Raw genomic sequence first — 18284 nt, 5'->3', positions numbered from 1 at the left:
TCTTTGCCACTGACCTAACACTTGATTTCTTCTTACAGTCACATGTGTCAACACTCATTATAACTTGAACATGTTAAATTGTGGAAAAAAGAGAACAATCTTAAACATATTAAGAAAGGTTTTGGCTAAAATTGCTTTGATTGAGAAGCACGTATTTGTCTTTGCTCAATTGTCTAACAGTATTCACACACAAACAAAATTAGCAAACACAAATGTAGAGCCAGCCTTGCTGTAGTTTCTTTTAAGGTGGCCTTTTTTGTTGTCCTTGTTACTTGGGGCATCTATGAACCATGTAGTGTAATCCAGACATTGAGTTTGGGAGTTATATATTTTGTTACATTTGCTTAGTTTCACACTAGGAGAAAAATTGATAAGAATACACACTGTTTCCTACATTTTAAGCGATTTATAAAGGTAAAGTATTTTAATGATATATGGTTCGGGACTTTAATCTGAAGCTACAAATGTGTGATTCAATGCTTTAAGTCCATCTGCGTCTTTACGCCCCATTATGAGAAGACCACTCAACCATACAATAAATTGTGTGTAACACATTCAGACAAAATTAATGTTGCAACCATTTTCCATGTGTAGTTTTGCTTAATTAAATAACCATTGAAATTGATTATTTAGAATTTCTAATTTGCATGAGCCTGCTTACCCACTTCAGAAAATATAATGGGGACAAACAAATTTGTTTGGGCCAAAAGTGCAAAGGCACATCCAGGGCAGAAGATTGTATATGGCATGCATGTTGGCCAACATAGCTATTGATTTTTTGCTAGATGCCTAACTGCATCGAGCCCGTGGTCAAGTAAGCTATTGATTTTGTTATATTTAAAGCCCCACAAACACTCAAAATCAACTAGGATTTTGTAAAATATTTCGAAAAATAAAGTTAACACATAAACAAGAGCTGTCTCCATCGGATGACTTATGCCCCCAGAATCGGAAGCACGACGTAGTTCTCGTCATGCTTCCGACGCTACCTGTAAATTTCACATCTAGTGTTAAAATTTTGGCTATTGCTAGCAGGGACACTGATTTTTTTATGGGTTAACTTAATTTTACCAAATATTTTGTGAAATATATTCGTTGATTCGTAGTGTTTATGGGGCTTTAAAACTGGGTGTGCCCTTGAAGTTTGAGCTCGTGACAAAGTTATTACAAGCAACATGTAAACTTTCAGCAATATAAGGCCTGTTTTTTCAAAATTGCATATTGAGTGATTAAGTTTTAGTTACATGCTGCAAAAGATGAACTTATAGATTCTTCACAACTTTGACAAAATGAGACAGGCATTGCCAAAATCACGTCATTTACAAACGTTTAACATTTAAGGCAAGTTACTTTCATCTTGCATGAATGATGAAATTATAGTCTAAACCAGATGTATGATTGCTCATTTTTAGCGTTGACCTTTAAGAGTTTCTTCTTTGACATTTATGTTAGGGACACAATGCTTGCATGAGGATATACATGTCATCTCCACATGAAGTACATTTTTGTGGCATGTTATTTAAACTTACATTATAAAAGGTGAAGTTATTGTCTAAAGTACTTAGCATGGCATCTAGACTAAAAGCATTGACAATGGTCTTGTTAATTATATCCTGAAGTTGCAAAATGTATTTCGTTATATGTGATGTTGTTGACAGAGAAACGGTTTCTGAAAGGGAAACTAAATGAAAGCAAGATTTATTTATGGAGGGAATTTATTCTCATTTTTATAACATCAATTGACATCTGATTTCAAGAACTGTTAATCATTTCTTTGAAAGTGTGAGTCTTCTTACATTACTTTTTGATTGCATGATTAGTTCCTGGTAAAACAATGTCAGTGACTGATGTTTATGATGTCTTAATACAACTTGAACACGATTTGTACATTTCTTCCTGTACAGATTGCATGAAGGTATACAATCCCAGTTTCAACCTGACTGAATCATCGCTGAGATGGTATATTGCATGCACCAAATTTCCTTTTTCATCTTGGGTTTTTGTGAACTACCATAGTAAATTTTGAGATTCCACACATTACGGTAAGCAATTTTAAGTTGATCTTTCAATCTAAAATGAGCCCATTGAATAAGGGATGTAAAAAAATTCCCTATTTGCTTGCAAAATGTATAGTCCCCCAAAAGGAAACAGTTATAAAGCATTTTAAATGACCCTCTATCTGTGATAACTGGGCTAAATGAAGAGACCACACTTTCTGCATTATCTGGATTGTTGCTGAATAGACTTCCACTTAATAGAAAAAAAAGCGAAAAGTTTCATCCCTGATTAGCCTGTGCTGGCTGCACAGGCTTATCTGGGATGATACTTAACAAACATGCATAAAACCCAATTTTCCAAAGTGAGGCTCAAATATATTTTATTCATACCTGGAACCTGTCCAACATTGCACACTGGTATTTTGTTGTTTGCAAACTCTTCTGGTAGAAGAGCCTCTGACATATTTTTGTGTCTGTAGTACTGGTTACATAGTACATCCTGTTCATTTGCGTAAGAGGAATCTGACAGGACGCCATCTTTGCAGTAAAAGCAGTGAGAACATTGCTGGGATGGCATAGGACAAACTTGACTGCAAAAAGAAACACATTGAGAAGAATCATAGAAGGTATCAACTATAATTCTTTTCAAAACATAGTGTTTTATTCAAGTAGCATGATATAAGTCTGAAGCAGTTTGATGCATATCTGATTATATTTTATAGCTTCATTTCATGTTATTAAACTCCATGGTTATTAAGTGGTATGTTATGAAACCACTATTTATGAACTTGAAGTACTTCATTTTTACCAAGTATTTGAAGCACTCTTAAAGTACTGATTAAAAATCAAAGTTAACCAAAATGACGCCCAAAACCTCTTGACACAAGTATCAAGTCTCATATTTATTTTTTGTCAGTTGTATGACTTGGTGATAAAAGGTAACTTAAAAGCAGCACTTTTTTAACTGCTTTACAAAATCACTTTACATTATTCAGTTATGGTAAGTTGAACATTATTGTGTTGTACTCAGAAAACCACAGAGTAAGATTAAAAATGAAAATAATAATAAAACAAGGAACTTAGTTGAATTGATATCCCACGCCATTTTCAAAATTTTGTGACAGACAGACAGACAGATGGAATGATGGACAGACAGAATGAGGGAAGGACAACGACAATTCTATATCCCTCTGCCTTTGGAAAGGGATAACAAAGGGGCCTAAAGGCCCTGGGTGGGAGAAATTAATGACATTAAAACATGTTAATTCCAAAGATGACTAAGTAATAATTGAGTAATCAATGAAGCTTGGCTTTATACTGCACACCCATATAACTTTAAAATTGGTCTCTATTCAAAATCCTGGTTTCATTCAATTATTCACAATAGTTTTCCTTTCAAGTTAATGCTGTAATTGCCTAGTTAACATTTTTTATTTATTTGTGGTGATCAATTGCTTTGCACTAGGAATGTCAACTTAACTTCAAAGGTTTTAAACCAACACAATAAAGCAGGAAGGTGATCAATAGATATTACTGTGCATCGGAAAGTACTGGTAGGTTACAATTATTGCCAATCAAATCATAGAAAATCTGAGGGGCTGAACAAGGGGGAAGAATCATACATTAATCAACCAACACATTATATTATTTAATGCATTTTTTAAATTATTTTTTTGGAGGGGGGCCCATATAACATATAAATAATTGAAGAGACAAAGCCTTTTTCTGGATATGATTGCAAATATATTAAATAGCCAGGTTAAATTATAATATTTCAAACACTCACTCGTAAATATAATTCAGAACATGTCTCATACTGAGGAGCCAAAAATATTCTTTCACCAAGTAATTTTAACTTTCCTACATTTATTTTACTTGCATATACACTCTATTGCATCAAAAATGCTTTATGACAAAATTCTTACAAACTTCATTAAATAGATGGGAGTAGTACTAAAACTTATCGCGCTTTAAATTAAAATTTAATGTAAGATATGTGAAAGTTAATTTAGTTATGCCTAAGGATGATCTTAAGAGGCGGTTCAATCAACAACAACCTAATATAGTTTGACAACATTCAAATTCATCGCAGCTCAAGCAACTGACAATGATACTAAAAACGGCCTAAAATATTTATATTATGAGGTTTTTATATGAGCTGCCCCATGGGAAAATGGGTAATTTGCCCTATTAGGTACACAAAGCTTAGCTGGTAAGAAGCTTCCCTGTCTGTTAATGAGACCACGAAGCTTTGAGTTACTTTATAGTGTAAAGCGTAGCTATTTACCAGACTGGGCAAATGCAAAGGCTGAAGCTATGCTGGCCACATATATCATAAGACCATTTTTTTGCATGACATGACTCATATTTTGTCCAAAACACCAATAATGTAAGAAATAAATTATGAATATCATAACAACAGAAATTAGGCATTATATAGGAAAAGGAAAAATAATATTTAACAAGAGATGTGCTTGTCAGACACACAATGCCCCCTATTGCGCCGCTTTGAAGCCATATATTTGACCTTTGACCTTGAAGGATGACCTTGACCTTTCACCACTCAAAATGTGGAGCTCCATGAGATACACATGCATGCCAAATATCAAGTCGCTATCTTCAATATTGCAAAAGTTATGACCAAGGTTAACGTTTTGGGACACACACAATGAATGATTGACTGAATGACTGACTGACTGACTGACTGACTGACTGACACAGTGACAGACAGACAGGCCAAAAACAATAAACCCCCGATCATTCAATTCGGGGGGCATAAAAACAATCAACCACATCATACCACATTCATTGTGTAAACTAACATAATGTGAAAGCTCATCTTCAAGTGGATATGGAAGTGGGGAATCAGAAAATATGTACTTTAATTGGAAGTACTCTAAAACAAATTATGAAGAAGTCATTTATCCTACTGTCCAAACTATTTGACAATCAAGTAATTGGAGTACTTTATCTTGTGATCACAACCTTGGAAATTATTTTCTTTTACGCTTTTCAACCTTAAAGAACCGTCAACCACGAATTACGAAAAAAGAAAAGTTCTAAATTACCGTATGTTTACAATTATTAGTTTATATTGATTAAAATATCACGACTGGTATATTACATTACTTAAAACAAGAGCTGTCACCATAGGATGACTTATACCCCCTATAAACGCTTGATAGAAGTTATGAGCTTTTTTCGAAACCTAAACACAGATTTCGAAACCTAAACGCGGACCCTAAGTTCAAGGTCAAGGTCACAGGGATCAAAATTTGTGTGCGTATGGAAAGGCCTTGTCCGTATACACATGCATACCAAATATGAAGGTTATATCTCAAGGGAGATAGAAGTTATGAGCATTTTTCGAAACCTAAACGCAGATTTCGAAACCAAAACGTGGACCCTAAGTTCAAGGTCAAGGTCACAGGTGTAAAAGAAATTGTGCGTATGGAAAGGCCTTGTCCATATACACATCATACCAAATATGAAGGTTATATCTCAAGGGACATAGAAGTTATGAGCATTTTTCGAAACCTAAACGCAAAGTGTGACGGAAAGAGAGACAGACGGACAGTCTGATCACTATATGCCGCCTTTTCTTTGAAAAGGGGGCATAAAAAGTCCATATTTTCAGTATATTCGGTAATAACGATATACACACTATAAATAACGCAAGTAGATTGATCATTTTATATACAAAATATATACAATTCACTACTCATGCACAATTTGCATTTCTGGGTTTACCATGTGACGATGATGATCAATCTACTTGCGTTATTTTTAGTTAACTAGTAGTTACCTGCTACACATACCCAGTAAAATTGTATTACCAAATATATGAAAATATGAAAACTTAACAACTTTTTTCAAGTAATGTAATGTATCAGTCGTGATATTTTAATCAATATAAACAGAAATTTGTAAAACAATACAGTATTTTAGAACTTTTCTTTTTTCGTCATTCATGGTTGACGGTCCCTTAAAACTATCAAAAGTACATAAGCCAAACATTGTTCAAATTTCTATATATCACTCCCGACCTAATTGTTCATTAGAAATATGTGTCAACACATTCAGTATACAAAAACATGTTTGTTTTTACTTTAAGGTTGCATTACCAACCAAGGGCAAGCAGGTTGGAAAATACTTATACATATCATGTTACAAATAATTTGATTGAAATCTTGAAGAACCTACAACTGAACAAGAACAAGGACACAAATATTGGGAAAAATTGATAAGAAGCGAATCCTAACATATTAAAAATAACACAATAATGCAATAATCATAAAATACTGAAAAATCATAGAAAAAAAAATCTAACCAACTAAAAAAAAGTTATATGGGCTGGCTATTTTTTTAAGGATAGGTTCTTCATATATTTTTTTACTTTTTAAATATACTTCTTTGTATTTGTATTGGTCCTATTAGAGTAAACAACATATTGCCAAATTTAAATATTGACCTCACTATATAGTACCAACAAATCAACAGAAATAATCACTTTGGGTGTGTTTCTTACGATAAATGACACTATTGTCACAGAAATCATTCAATAACCACTCCAAATAACCACACAAACAAACATTAGTATGAAAAACTAAAAAAGGCCAGCAACAGTATGTGTTTCTAACAATAAAGGCATTGTTGTGATACAATCAGAACTAACACGAACTGCAAAAAAAAACACAGCTGTGTACATGTCCCCCACAAAATTAAATTACTTTGTCATTTGCTAAAGCAGAATGGAAGGGCAAATGTACGGAACGCCTCGTCTGTCTCCTGTTGACTATTGATATATCGTAGGTTTCATTAAAATGATGTGGGTTTAAACCATATGATATGTGTTAATAATAGTATGATGTGTGCTGTAATGGTATGATGTGTGTTTGTGCTGTTATGCTGTGTGTTTTTGATGGTATGCTGTGTGTTTGTTATGAAATGCTTTGTGTTTGTGATGATATGCTGTGTGTTTGCCATATTCTGCTGTGTGTCTGTCATGGTGTGTTGTGTGTTTGTGATGGCATGCTGTGTGTTTGAAATGGTATGCTGTGTGTTTGTGATGGTACGCCGTGTGTTTGTGATGGTATGCTCTTAGTTTCATTGAAATGATGTGGGTTTAAATCATATGATATGTGCTTATTATAGTATGCTGCGTGCTTGCCATAGTATTGTGTGTGTGGCAAGCACACAGCATACTATTATAAACACATATCATATGATTTAAATCCACATCATTTCAATGAAACCTCCGATATATCAATAGTCAACAGGAGACAGACGAGGCGTTCCATACAAATGTGTTATGGTCAATTCAGACACACCAACATGTTTTTAGACAATCTCAACGCAGAGTTGTCGTTCCTTGCTCTCACATACAACTCTGCGAAATGCTCAGCCCTCCATTTTGTCTATAAAATAGGTAAAACCGAACAAAGGCATTCAATGTATATTTGATTGGATATTTAAGATCGCATGCATTAAATTAAGAAATATGACTTTTATATGTACGATAAATCGTGCAAATACTTGCGAGTTTTAATGCAACTCTTTGGAACTAATTTATTGCCCATTTACGCAGATGGAATCATTCCACGCACTTCACAAATGTAAACAATTAAACATATTTTTTTTGAGTGACGTTAGGAATTGCTTCGACGTGTGTTTGTATGTTGGTTTCTTAACATAAAAAAACATATCAATTTTATAATAATGAATTAAGACTGATATAAGATATCATGGTATGAGATGGTTTTCTTTAATGCAGTGAATGCAATGTAACCGTCGTGCAAGAGATTGTTTAGTATTCTGTAACCTCAATGATAAACGCTTAGAATGATCATGACATAAATGAGACGCTTTCATAACAATGGTCCGTTCTGAGCCCAACACAGAGGTTAATGTAATGTAACCGTCGTGCAAGAGATTGTTTTTTATAATGGCCTGGCTATTCAGCAGTTTTATAGTGTAACTATATAGAGTAACATACAGTATTACTTGATAGTTACATCATATTTTTTTTAAAGATAATATTGTACTGCATGGAATAATGCTGTATGAGTTATTGAGCATAAGTACTTCAGTACAAAAAAACACTTACCTAGTACTAAGTTTGCCATCCAACCATTTTCCCAAAGAATTCACTCTGCCCCTTTTCAGGCCTTTCCACCCCCACCAACCATGTATTTATTCTGGCAAAACCCCTATTTGACTTAAAGTTCACACTAAATTTAGTTTTCTTGTGATAAAAATTGAGTGACGTGTAAGGTTTATTTGGGTATAAAACCAAGAATTTTGAACTTCTAAATAAGTCCAAAAAAAGAACAATGTCAAGGTCGAAATGAGGTCTGGTTATTTGGGTAAGTAAAGAGAGGCATCAAACTCTTCTTCATAAAGACCCATAAACTAGCCAAATTTTGAAAAAAATGCTACAGAGAATGTTCGGCTAGTAGAAGCCCTTTTTTACTACTTACTAGCGCTGTGTTTCACCAGTCCTGGGCCCCTTGAACAGTTGGTAGTTGGCTGTGGACTCAACCAATGTGAGACATAGGGAGAAGTATAGAGCCCTATTGAGGAACACTTCCATGGTTCTCCAGTCCTGAAGATAAATTCGGAACTGAATCATAAGCTTTTAATCATTTACAATTGGCGTCACAAAACATTGCACTTAATCATTCCTCCACTTTGATAGTATAATGTATATTTTCTGTCAGTAACCAGATATTATGACCACCAAGACCAGGGCTCAGCCTTGAGGGAGAAGTGGGAGACTACTTCTCCCTGGATAGATTAACTTCTCCCTCTAATTGAATGAAAGAGAAGTGACTTCTCCTCCTATTGTGATTTACTTTGAGCTCGATATTGACAGATAATGTATTTAATAAATTCAGTTATATACAATAATAACACGACATTAACACTAAGTGTGTTTGTATTTGTTAATGTTTTCACCCAAACTGCCAAGTGTGAGTCTGATTAATGATGATGGGCATGGTGTAATAAGGCAGGTTGTCAAGTGACCTTTTTTCAAAAAGTAGGAAAAAATAGGAACTACCTTTGCAAGAAAAGTAGGAAAAAAGTAGGAAAAGTAGGAACTTTTCCCACAAAAGTAGGAATACATAATACTTATTTTTTAGACAAAGGTCCAGGAAACATAGCTTGAAACAGAGCAGGAGTGCCATCACATGTTCTGTATGGATACCCACTTGAAGCTACCTTAAGGGCCCAGAAGATTTCAGCCTTTTGTACCTGTTCCTTGTGTGATGGATGTACTTGCATACAGATAGATTTATCCCCACAACCCTGAGAGCTGCTTGGCTTTTGGGCACTTCCAAACAAACGCTTTTGTGAATTATCATGCATGTATTTCATGTTTTCCTTGTGTTTTTATCCATCTGCATGACTTATAAGTTGATTAGCACCAGAATTACTACAAGATGGACTTCATTCAGACAGTACAATATCTTGCAAACTCATTGCCGGTATCTCTCTTGCACCATGATACCAGTGTTTTTCCACTGTTGTCCAACTTCTCCATCCATGAAGGGTTAAACTTTGTTTTCCCACTAGGAATTTTAGCACTTATAGTGTATCTATGATAATTAAGTTTCAAGCAAAGCTACCCTGATAAAGAAGTATACATGTAATTAGATGCTGTTCATTTTGGTGTATCATCAAATAAGTGGTTATAGGTCTTCTGTGTATCGATATAAAAATTGTTATTATATTGTGCATGTTATATCCTTAAGCAGAAGACCAAATTTATTTAGTGATACACCAACTTGTTGTACAAGATTAATACTAGTATATAAAGCAGTGTAAATGCTCTGCTACAGCTACATTGTGAAACCTTTAAATTGACAATAGGGTGCAGTTATAATGACTTAAGTTACATTCAAAATGACTGGTCATTGCAGAGCAGATTATGCAACTGGAGATAGGACCTTATCACCTGACATCTTTTATGACAGCATTGATTGGGCAATGAAACAGTTGCACTACATTGTTTATTCCAGTTTCAAATAATGGCTTTTACATTATTGATGACTTTGCGGGAGTGTAATAATGCCGTTTAATAATTTTAATACTTCGCTTTAACACCTTGAAGTTACCTCACTAGCTATGATATCATTAGACAAGAATTGTGTTTGTCCGAAACACAATGCCCACTATTGCGCAGCTTTGAAATAAAATTTCAATATATCATTTTGCAGGTTTAGAAATTATCTCCCTTTTAAAGCGTATTACTTCCCTTGGATTGTATTTTTTAACTTTTGACCTTGAAGGATGACCTTCATCTTTCACCACTCAAAATGTGCAGCTTCATGAGATACACATGCATGCCAAATATCAAGTTGCTATCTTTAATATTGCAAAAGTTATGGCCCATATTAAAGTTTTCGGACGGACACACACACACAGACAGACAAACGGACTGACAGTACAACTGCAATATGCCACCCTACGGGGAGCATAAAAATGTATCAGGGCATTTAGGCTCTGTGCATTTATCTTTAATTACTAAACATGATGTACCTATGATATCAATAGAACATCATATCCGTTGTCATGTAATACAGAATTTATTACATTAATTTATATTTGTAAATGATGAAAACTCGGCAAAGCATCAGTTTTATCTTTTTTCCAATAACTTGTGTAATAAATTCCATATTACATAACCACTCATACAATACATGTATCTCTATATCTCTACATTCCAAACAGCAATATCATGTAAACATGCATAAGGTTTGGTCAAATTGTTTTCATTGGAAACAAAATACAACTGGAATAAACAATGAGTTCCCCCAGCTCTTGCATCACTGGGAACTGTGTAAGGTAGTGAAGTCTGCAGTGTACAAATGCTAAGGAAGTAAACAAGGCACTATTGTTACTTCAAAAAACAACTTGTCAATAATTTTAAAAGTTACATAAGAAATAAATATTTATGCTCCTGAAGAGGTGCTAGCAGACAGTCAGCATGGGTTGTCAGGTCTCATCTAGATGAATGCACATTAACAGGGATACAGTCATGCCATAGATTCATTCATCCTGCAAGTTTACTAAATAAACTCTTAAAAAAAAATATTCTCCATTGAAAATGAAAAAGTAGGAATAGTAGGAAGATTTGGTAAAAAAATAGGAAAAAGTAGGATCCTGATGAAAAAGTAGGAAAAAGTAGGAAAAAGTATGACCGCTTGACAGCCTGAATAAGGGGAACACAATAAGTAAAGAGTTGATTTAACGCTTTACATGAACCACTTCTCTTTTAAGTTGCCTCACTTCTCCCTAATTTCAGCTGAGGGAGAAGTCACTTCTCCCTCAAATTTTCACGTAGGCTGAGCCCTGAAGACATATTTATAGTTGAATATATGTTTAAATTCTACAGGATCTGTAAACTAAAAGCTTAAAATGTATTAATTAAAACAAGAAATGACTTTAATTATGTTTGAACGCAAGGTTGTTAATAAAGACCCTGAACACATTCATGTATATATGTAGTTTTATTTGAATATCTGTAGTAGACGTCATAGAGATATTGAGTTGTTGCTCGAAATAGAAACTTGAATTTTCATAACAAAAAGGAGCATAGTTCTGTTAGATGTCATATAAGAGATATGGAACTTGATCAAAGCCCTCACACAATGACACCAAACATGTTTGAAGTTTCAATTGAACACATGTTGAAGAATTACAGTGATAAAGAGGTGTTGCATGTTTAATTAAATTGCATGTCAGAGTTATGGACCTTGGTTAGTGACAGCACACAATTACCGCAAACACATGTGTAAAGTTAAATTGAATATATGTAGTAGAAACATTGAAATGAAGACGTAGTTTTTTTGCATATTTTACCTTTAAGATTCAGATTGTAACTGCAACCATTTCTAACTCTGCCAATATATATATCATTAGCACAACTTTTAGTTTGCTTATAAAGTCTATAAAGAAATCATGTTGGCCCCTAGGGTGCCTGTGGACAGTTATGCAATCAAAGGCAAGATTTATAGAGGACCACTTTACATTTTACAATGTCATTTACATCAAAACTTGTGGTTTCAAAATACATTTTGCTTTATGTCTTTCGTAACTATAATTATGACTCAGTCGGTGCTGCCAATTTTGATAGGTAAGAAAAGATCAATTTAAAAAATCAGACCCATAACTCCATTAGAGGGGGTGAGGCGCAAATTTTGAAACCAGGACCAAAATGTTTACACTCTTGGTACTGACTAGGTCCATGGCACACTTTTGGTAGAGCCAAGAGGTCCACTATTCAATGTTTAATGCTCAATATATAAGCTTTTATCATTCCAGCTTCAGAGAATTTACATGATCTTTTAATATAAAAGCGTAATAAAAGTAAAACACACTTGACTGCCTAGAGTTGGGTCCATTTTTTTGTTCATAGAGTAAAGTCAATTTTGACCACCATGGCCATATCTCACATAATGTTGGTGAAGGACTGCTAGATAAGGTTTCGTATCAGATTTCTACTGACAACCATGTAAAAGATCAAGCTTTGGAGATTGTTATAGAGGTCAATTAGACAAGGCAATATATATGATATAAATAAACACTAGAGGATGTCAAGCTCTTGTGATTTTGGAAAAATAGATATTAAAATGAAAATCAATAGGGGTCATCTGCCAGTCATGATCAATGTACCTATGAAGTTTCATGATCCTAGGCGTAAGCATTCGTGAGTAATCATCCGGAAACAATTTAACTGTTTTGAGTCACTGTGACCTTGACCTTTGACCTAGTGACCTGAAAATCAATAGGGGTCATCTGCCAGTAATGATCAATATACCTATGAAATTTCATGATCCTAGGCGTAAGTATTGTTGAGTTATCATCCGGAAACCATTTTACTTTTTCGAGTCACTGTGATTTGACCTTTGACCTAGTGGCCTGAATATCAATAGGAGTCATCTGCCAGTCATGATCAATGTACCTATGAAGTTTCATGATCCAGTGTACCTATGAAGTTTCATGATCCTAGGCGTAAGCATTCGTGAGTTATCATCCGGAATCCATTTAACTGTTTCGAGTCACTGTGACCTTGACCTTTGACCTAGTGACCTGAAAATCAATAGGGGTCATCTGCCAGTCATGATCAATGTACCTATGAAGTTTTATGATCCTAAGCGTAAGTATTGTTGAGTTATCATATGAAAACCATGTTACTTTTTCGAGTCACTGTGACCTTGACCTTTGACCTAGTGACCTGAAAATCTATAGGGGTCATCTGCCAGTCATTGTCAATGTACCCATGAAGTTTCATGATCCTAGGCCTAAGCATTCTTGAGTTATCATCCGGAAACCATTTTACAATTTTGAGTCACTGTGACCTTGACCTTTGACCTAGTGACCTGAAAATCAATAGGGGTCATCTGCTAGTCATGATCAATGTACCTATGAAGTTTCATGATCCTAGGCCTAAGCGTTCTTGAGTTATCATCCGGAAACCATCTGGTGGACGGACTGACCGACGGACCGACCGACATGTGCAAAACAGTATACCCCCTCTTCTTCGAAGGGGGGCATAATAATGTCCTTATAGCTGACATGGCAACCTGCCTTCAGCAAATACTTTTAAAACATTTGAAAGAGCTTCATGCAAATACCACAATAGCTCACCATGAAAAATTGGATGAATTATCTCCTAATCAGAACATAGCATATTATGTACTAGTTATGATTTGGTATCTTCTAACTCAAAGAAGAAATAATGTTCTAACAAAGACTATATATATGTATGTATGCCCTAATTGGGTTCAATTGGTCTTTGTTGGGTTTGGTACTACTCAACAGTACCATGAGTATACTCTCAAGTATACAATAATGTAGGTACGGAAAAACACTTAAAGACTCTCCGGGGTACTTTTCATAGTTTTGTCCGTACCATGGAGACTTTGTAGTTTCATTTAGAGGCCCCGGGGTGCTTTTAAGTAGTACCTGAGCTTACAATGACCAATCAAATCTCATTAGGACTGGTATCTCCAAATTTAATTGTACCTGGTGTCTACTAATAAGGCCCTATGAGCGAAACAATTACACAAATTAAATTAATACAGACTGTGGCTCTCTATACAATTACTTCATAATTATAAAATATTCTGCAAATATTTCCGACAATACATTTAAAGTCAACAAATTATTGTTTTGTCAATTCGTAACAATTATTTCCCAAAACCTTTTACATGCTTTTAAAGTATTATTTGATCTCAATTATAAATTAAGTAAAACAACAAAATCCCAAAAAGCCAAATACCAAAATTACATAGTTCTTTTTATATCATAAATTTTGGCAAGCGTTAGTAACCCACAACTTACAGTACAGCTATTCCAATACTACTGTCATGTTCATATAGTTGTGAAACAAGGAAGAAAACACTTCCTGAAACAGAACTTTCAATAAGGACTAGGTAAATAAAAATTAATGAAAACTAAGGAGGCTTCGTCACTATTTCGTGTTAAGAAAAACACACTCAAAACACACCCACGATTAAATGGTTAAACTGCCATTCAACTCCCACCCACTCACATGTTCTGAATGTGTACATGCACCAGATTCTTAAAAAATGGATATGACCCTACTTTCGGTTTGGTGGTCAGAATACACTAAATAGTTTCCCTATATAATTCAATGTGAAAGCGACAACTTTAGGCCAAAATAAATGCAACATTTTGCACTTAGAGACCCCCAATACCATACCTTTTCTTAAAGGCCATTCTTAGCGGAATCGATTTATGCAATAAAAAAGATATGTCATGTTCAATGCAAGAAAGAACTTGACACAAGTCAAAATCGACTGTTTTTGCAACTTTTTTTCCCGGCCGTTTCTAAGTGGAATGTAACCTTTTTCAGTGTGATGGTTTACTATAGTCTTCAAGTTTATCATATTTCAGGGATTCAGTAGTGAACACCTATTCATGACCTACCATTATCTCCGAAAGATAACACCCGAATAATAGATAAAAGTGTAAAACATGCCTTCCTGTCAACTATGGTATTTTTTAAGAGAATACAGCCATGTTTAAAAAGGGTTATTTAGTGTACTGTAACCTGGTGCTTACTGGAGGTTACATTATACTAAACAATCGTTTCATGCTGTACTCTCTAAAAAAACATCATAGATCTATTTTACTCGAAGCCATGTTTTATACTTTAGACTGGTGTTCTGGCTTTATCTCTTGGAGATTTCGAAAGAGAGAGAAAAGGTGTTTACTACTAAATCCCTGACATATGATAAAGTTAGAGACTAAAGTACAAATTTTCACTGAATAAGGTTACATTTCACTAGAAAATGACCGGAAAATCTAAAGGTGCAAACAACAGTCGATTTTGATTTGAGTCAAGTTCTTTCTTGGTTTGAACATGACATATCTTTTTTGTTGCTTAGATCGATTCAGCTTAGAATGACCTTTCCGAAAAGGTATGTTTACGGGGGTCTCTGTGTGCAAAATGTGTGCAAAATGCATTTATTTTCTCTTAAAGTTGTCGCTTCTACAGATAACAGGCTCTTTCGGCCCCAAGCTTTTTCGACCCAGTCCGAAATATCAGGCTGATTCGGCCCCAATTTGTTATCCCACCTTTTCTTTAAAACTTAATTGATTACAGCGGGTGTTAGATTAGCTAGCCGTCCGTTTGGTGACAATATATATTTTGATTATAATTGAATAAAGGTGTATAAGATGATATATCGTGTTGTCGGTTTGTTTCTTAGTATTGCTTTTGATAAAATGAAATTATTTGAAAACCATTATCGTTTAAACAACTAAACCAATGTATGTAATTCATTATTGTTTTAATTGTTAAATTGTGCCGGCTTTTAATTGAATCGATTGTCGGTTTGTTTGTTAAAAATTGCGTTTGACTAAAGGTGTAAATGATGAGTATTTGGTTGCTATCTTCAATTGTTGTTTTGTGTCGGTTGTTTAGCGAAATATTGTAAAATGCTTTTTAAATGCGAACTTAGATATGGAATGCAAACGGGGATTAATCTTATGGCCTTATTAATTTGTTAATCCGGTGACACATGACACATGTATTTCACAACATTATAAAAGTCATAAAACCGGGCATAGGTGCGGGTGCTAGTCAATATGGCTTTACTCGATAATGAAAGACGGGGTCGTAGTAATTAAGCATATGCTGTTAATTAGAACAATTAGAACCTTTTTTCTATGATTGCTTATGCAATTAAATTGATAATTGTTTTTTTTTGTCAACTTTTAAGCTCTATCAATACGCAAAAAAACTAAGTGAAATGTAATTGAAATTATAAATGAAATAATCAATCATTAACAAATAAAAATTGTTTTAATTTCTTTCTTGGCGCAAAAAATGTGGAATATTAATTGAAATTATTGATAAAATAAATAAATAAACAATTTAAATCGAATGTATATATATGCTTTTTAGTAAAAACGAAATCTACACATCTATATACATCAACAAAATCTATTATAGCCGACCTACTATGCATACATTTATACTTTTGGTAACAAATACTAACAATAAAGTTCTAACTTTTCTCGATCGCGAACGATATTGTAAACATTCTTTTTAAATGAGAACTGAGACATAGAATGCAAACAACAATTAATCTAATGGCCTTATACAACTCCAATATTGTTTTCTGATTGTGGGATAAGCTGGACATACAAGTAAGAAGAGGTATTCACGTTCGATTACTTTCATATTAATATATGTGTACAATTCATTTTCTTTTGGGATATTTTCATGTCGTCCTTTCTCAATCGCAAGATTGTGTGCTTGTGAAAATAAATTAATAATGGTCTATGAAACAATAACAGTTTCGTTCATTAGTGTCAATTAATAAATTAATTATGTTATGTAAAGCTTCCATTATTTTGTAACGTAATTTATGACGAAATTTGCAAACACGTTGTAGGCATTTCTGCGACAGATTTTTTTTACTTTGATTGCTTATGAAAATAAATTGATAATTGTCTATGAAACAATAACAGTTTCGTTCATTAGTATCGATTCATAAATCAATAATGTTATGTACAGCTTTCCTTATTTTGTAACGTAATTTATGACGAAATTTGCAAACAATTAGTTGTAGGCATTTCCGGTAAATTTATAGTTTGTTTTATTTTTAAAGTCGTCTAAGACTCTTGTATGTCATTTATATTAACGCCTCAAAACAATTTCAATAATAATAACGCCACATTTCGACGACGACATACCTGAAGCAAAAGACAAGAGAATCTTTTTTCAAATGGAATAATCTTCAATAAAGATAATATAATACTGAAATAAACAATATTCCATAGTTTTAAAGAGTATTTGCATATTTGCAACGATTTATTCAAATTAAAACAGGGGCCGAAAAAGCCTGGTACTTGGGCCGAATGAACCTGAAATCGCGGCCGAATGAGCCTTTAAAAAAAGGCCGAAAGGGCTTGGGGCCGAAAAAGCCGACAACCCTTTTACATTGAATTTTATCGGGAAATTATTTAGTATATTGTGACCTGGAAATACCGGAATCTTCCGGATAATTTCAAAATCTACTAGAATCAACCACAATCTAGCTATAATGTACCGGATTTACCGGAATCTATACAAAGTCTACCAAAATCTACAATTAAACGTTATATTTTGTATATGTTGTGATAATTATCATCAAATTGACCAGAAATAATAAATTCTATAAAATATATGACCCTCAAAATCATCACAAGACAATTGATGACCTCCTTAGGGTAGGATATTACAAAACAATATTGGATATGCACTGTTTAAATGCAAACGTCCACGGAAAACTGCTTGTTTGTATTGAATAATAAAGATGATATGATATTTGCATACGGGAGTATGCATAATGCGCATATAATTATGAACGTTTACTCGCTTTGTAGGTACACCAGGAGACGGAAAACAGATCGACAGACAGACTGACCAATTTATTAAAAGACAGAGCAAGAGACGGATAGACAGAGGAACAGTTAGACAGACATACCGAAAGACGATCAGACCGACAGCGAGACGTACAAACAGACAGACCGAGAGACGGAGAAACAGAAAGATCGAGAAACTGGCAAACAGATATATCCATGCAGGCAGACAAAGAGACAGACTGAGAGACGGAGGTACAAAAAGCTCAGACAGACCGAGAAAGAAACTGACAGTAACAGACCGAACGACGGACAGTCAGAAAGATCGAGAGACGGACAGACCGAGAGACGAAAAGACAGACTGATATAGACAGAGAGACTGCCAGATAAACCAAGAGACAGACA

At 34.3% G+C, this 18284-nt stretch overlaps 3 protein-coding genes and 1 long non-coding RNA gene across 11 annotated transcripts in view; 2 read left to right on the top strand and 2 right to left on the bottom strand.

The window, feature by feature from the left end:
* The window catches only part of LOC127879168 (uncharacterized), a 33643-nt gene extending 19027 nt beyond the window's left edge, over nucleotides 1–14616 (bottom strand). Inside the window, exons 1-3 of one of the 3 annotated variants that reach the window (XM_052425855.1) lie at nucleotides 14557–14616; nucleotides 8477–8601; nucleotides 2388–2587 (exon numbers count right to left, since the gene is read on the bottom strand). In XM_052425855.1, coding sequence (XP_052281815.1) covers nucleotides 2388–2587; nucleotides 8477–8589 — 313 coding nt within the window. In that variant the 5' untranslated portion in view covers nucleotides 8590–8601; nucleotides 14557–14616. Of the gene's footprint in view, nucleotides 1–2387; nucleotides 2588–8476; nucleotides 8602–14345; nucleotides 14495–14515 lie in introns of those variants that run through there. The other 2 variants (XM_052425854.1, XM_052425857.1) reach the window with 2 other exon arrangements.
* The window catches only part of LOC127879166 (tyrosine-protein kinase JAK2-like), a 487084-nt gene that overhangs the window by 107120 nt on the left and 361680 nt on the right, over nucleotides 1–18284 (top strand). The gene's annotated exons all lie outside the window — the stretch shown is intronic.
* Nucleotides 1–18284, bottom strand: part of LOC127879179 (uncharacterized) — a 299024-nt gene that overhangs the window by 19027 nt on the left and 261713 nt on the right. The window lies entirely within an intron of this gene.
* The window catches only part of LOC127879175 (anaphase-promoting complex subunit 10-like), a 305930-nt gene that overhangs the window by 26774 nt on the left and 260872 nt on the right, over nucleotides 1–18284 (top strand). The window lies entirely within an intron of this gene.

Source organism: Dreissena polymorpha, chromosome 4 (assembly GCF_020536995.1).
Source record: "Dreissena polymorpha isolate Duluth1 chromosome 4, UMN_Dpol_1.0, whole genome shotgun sequence".
Lineage (NCBI taxonomy): Eukaryota > Metazoa > Mollusca > Bivalvia > Myida > Dreissenidae > Dreissena > Dreissena polymorpha.
This window is presented reverse-complemented; position numbering and strand designations above follow the sequence as displayed.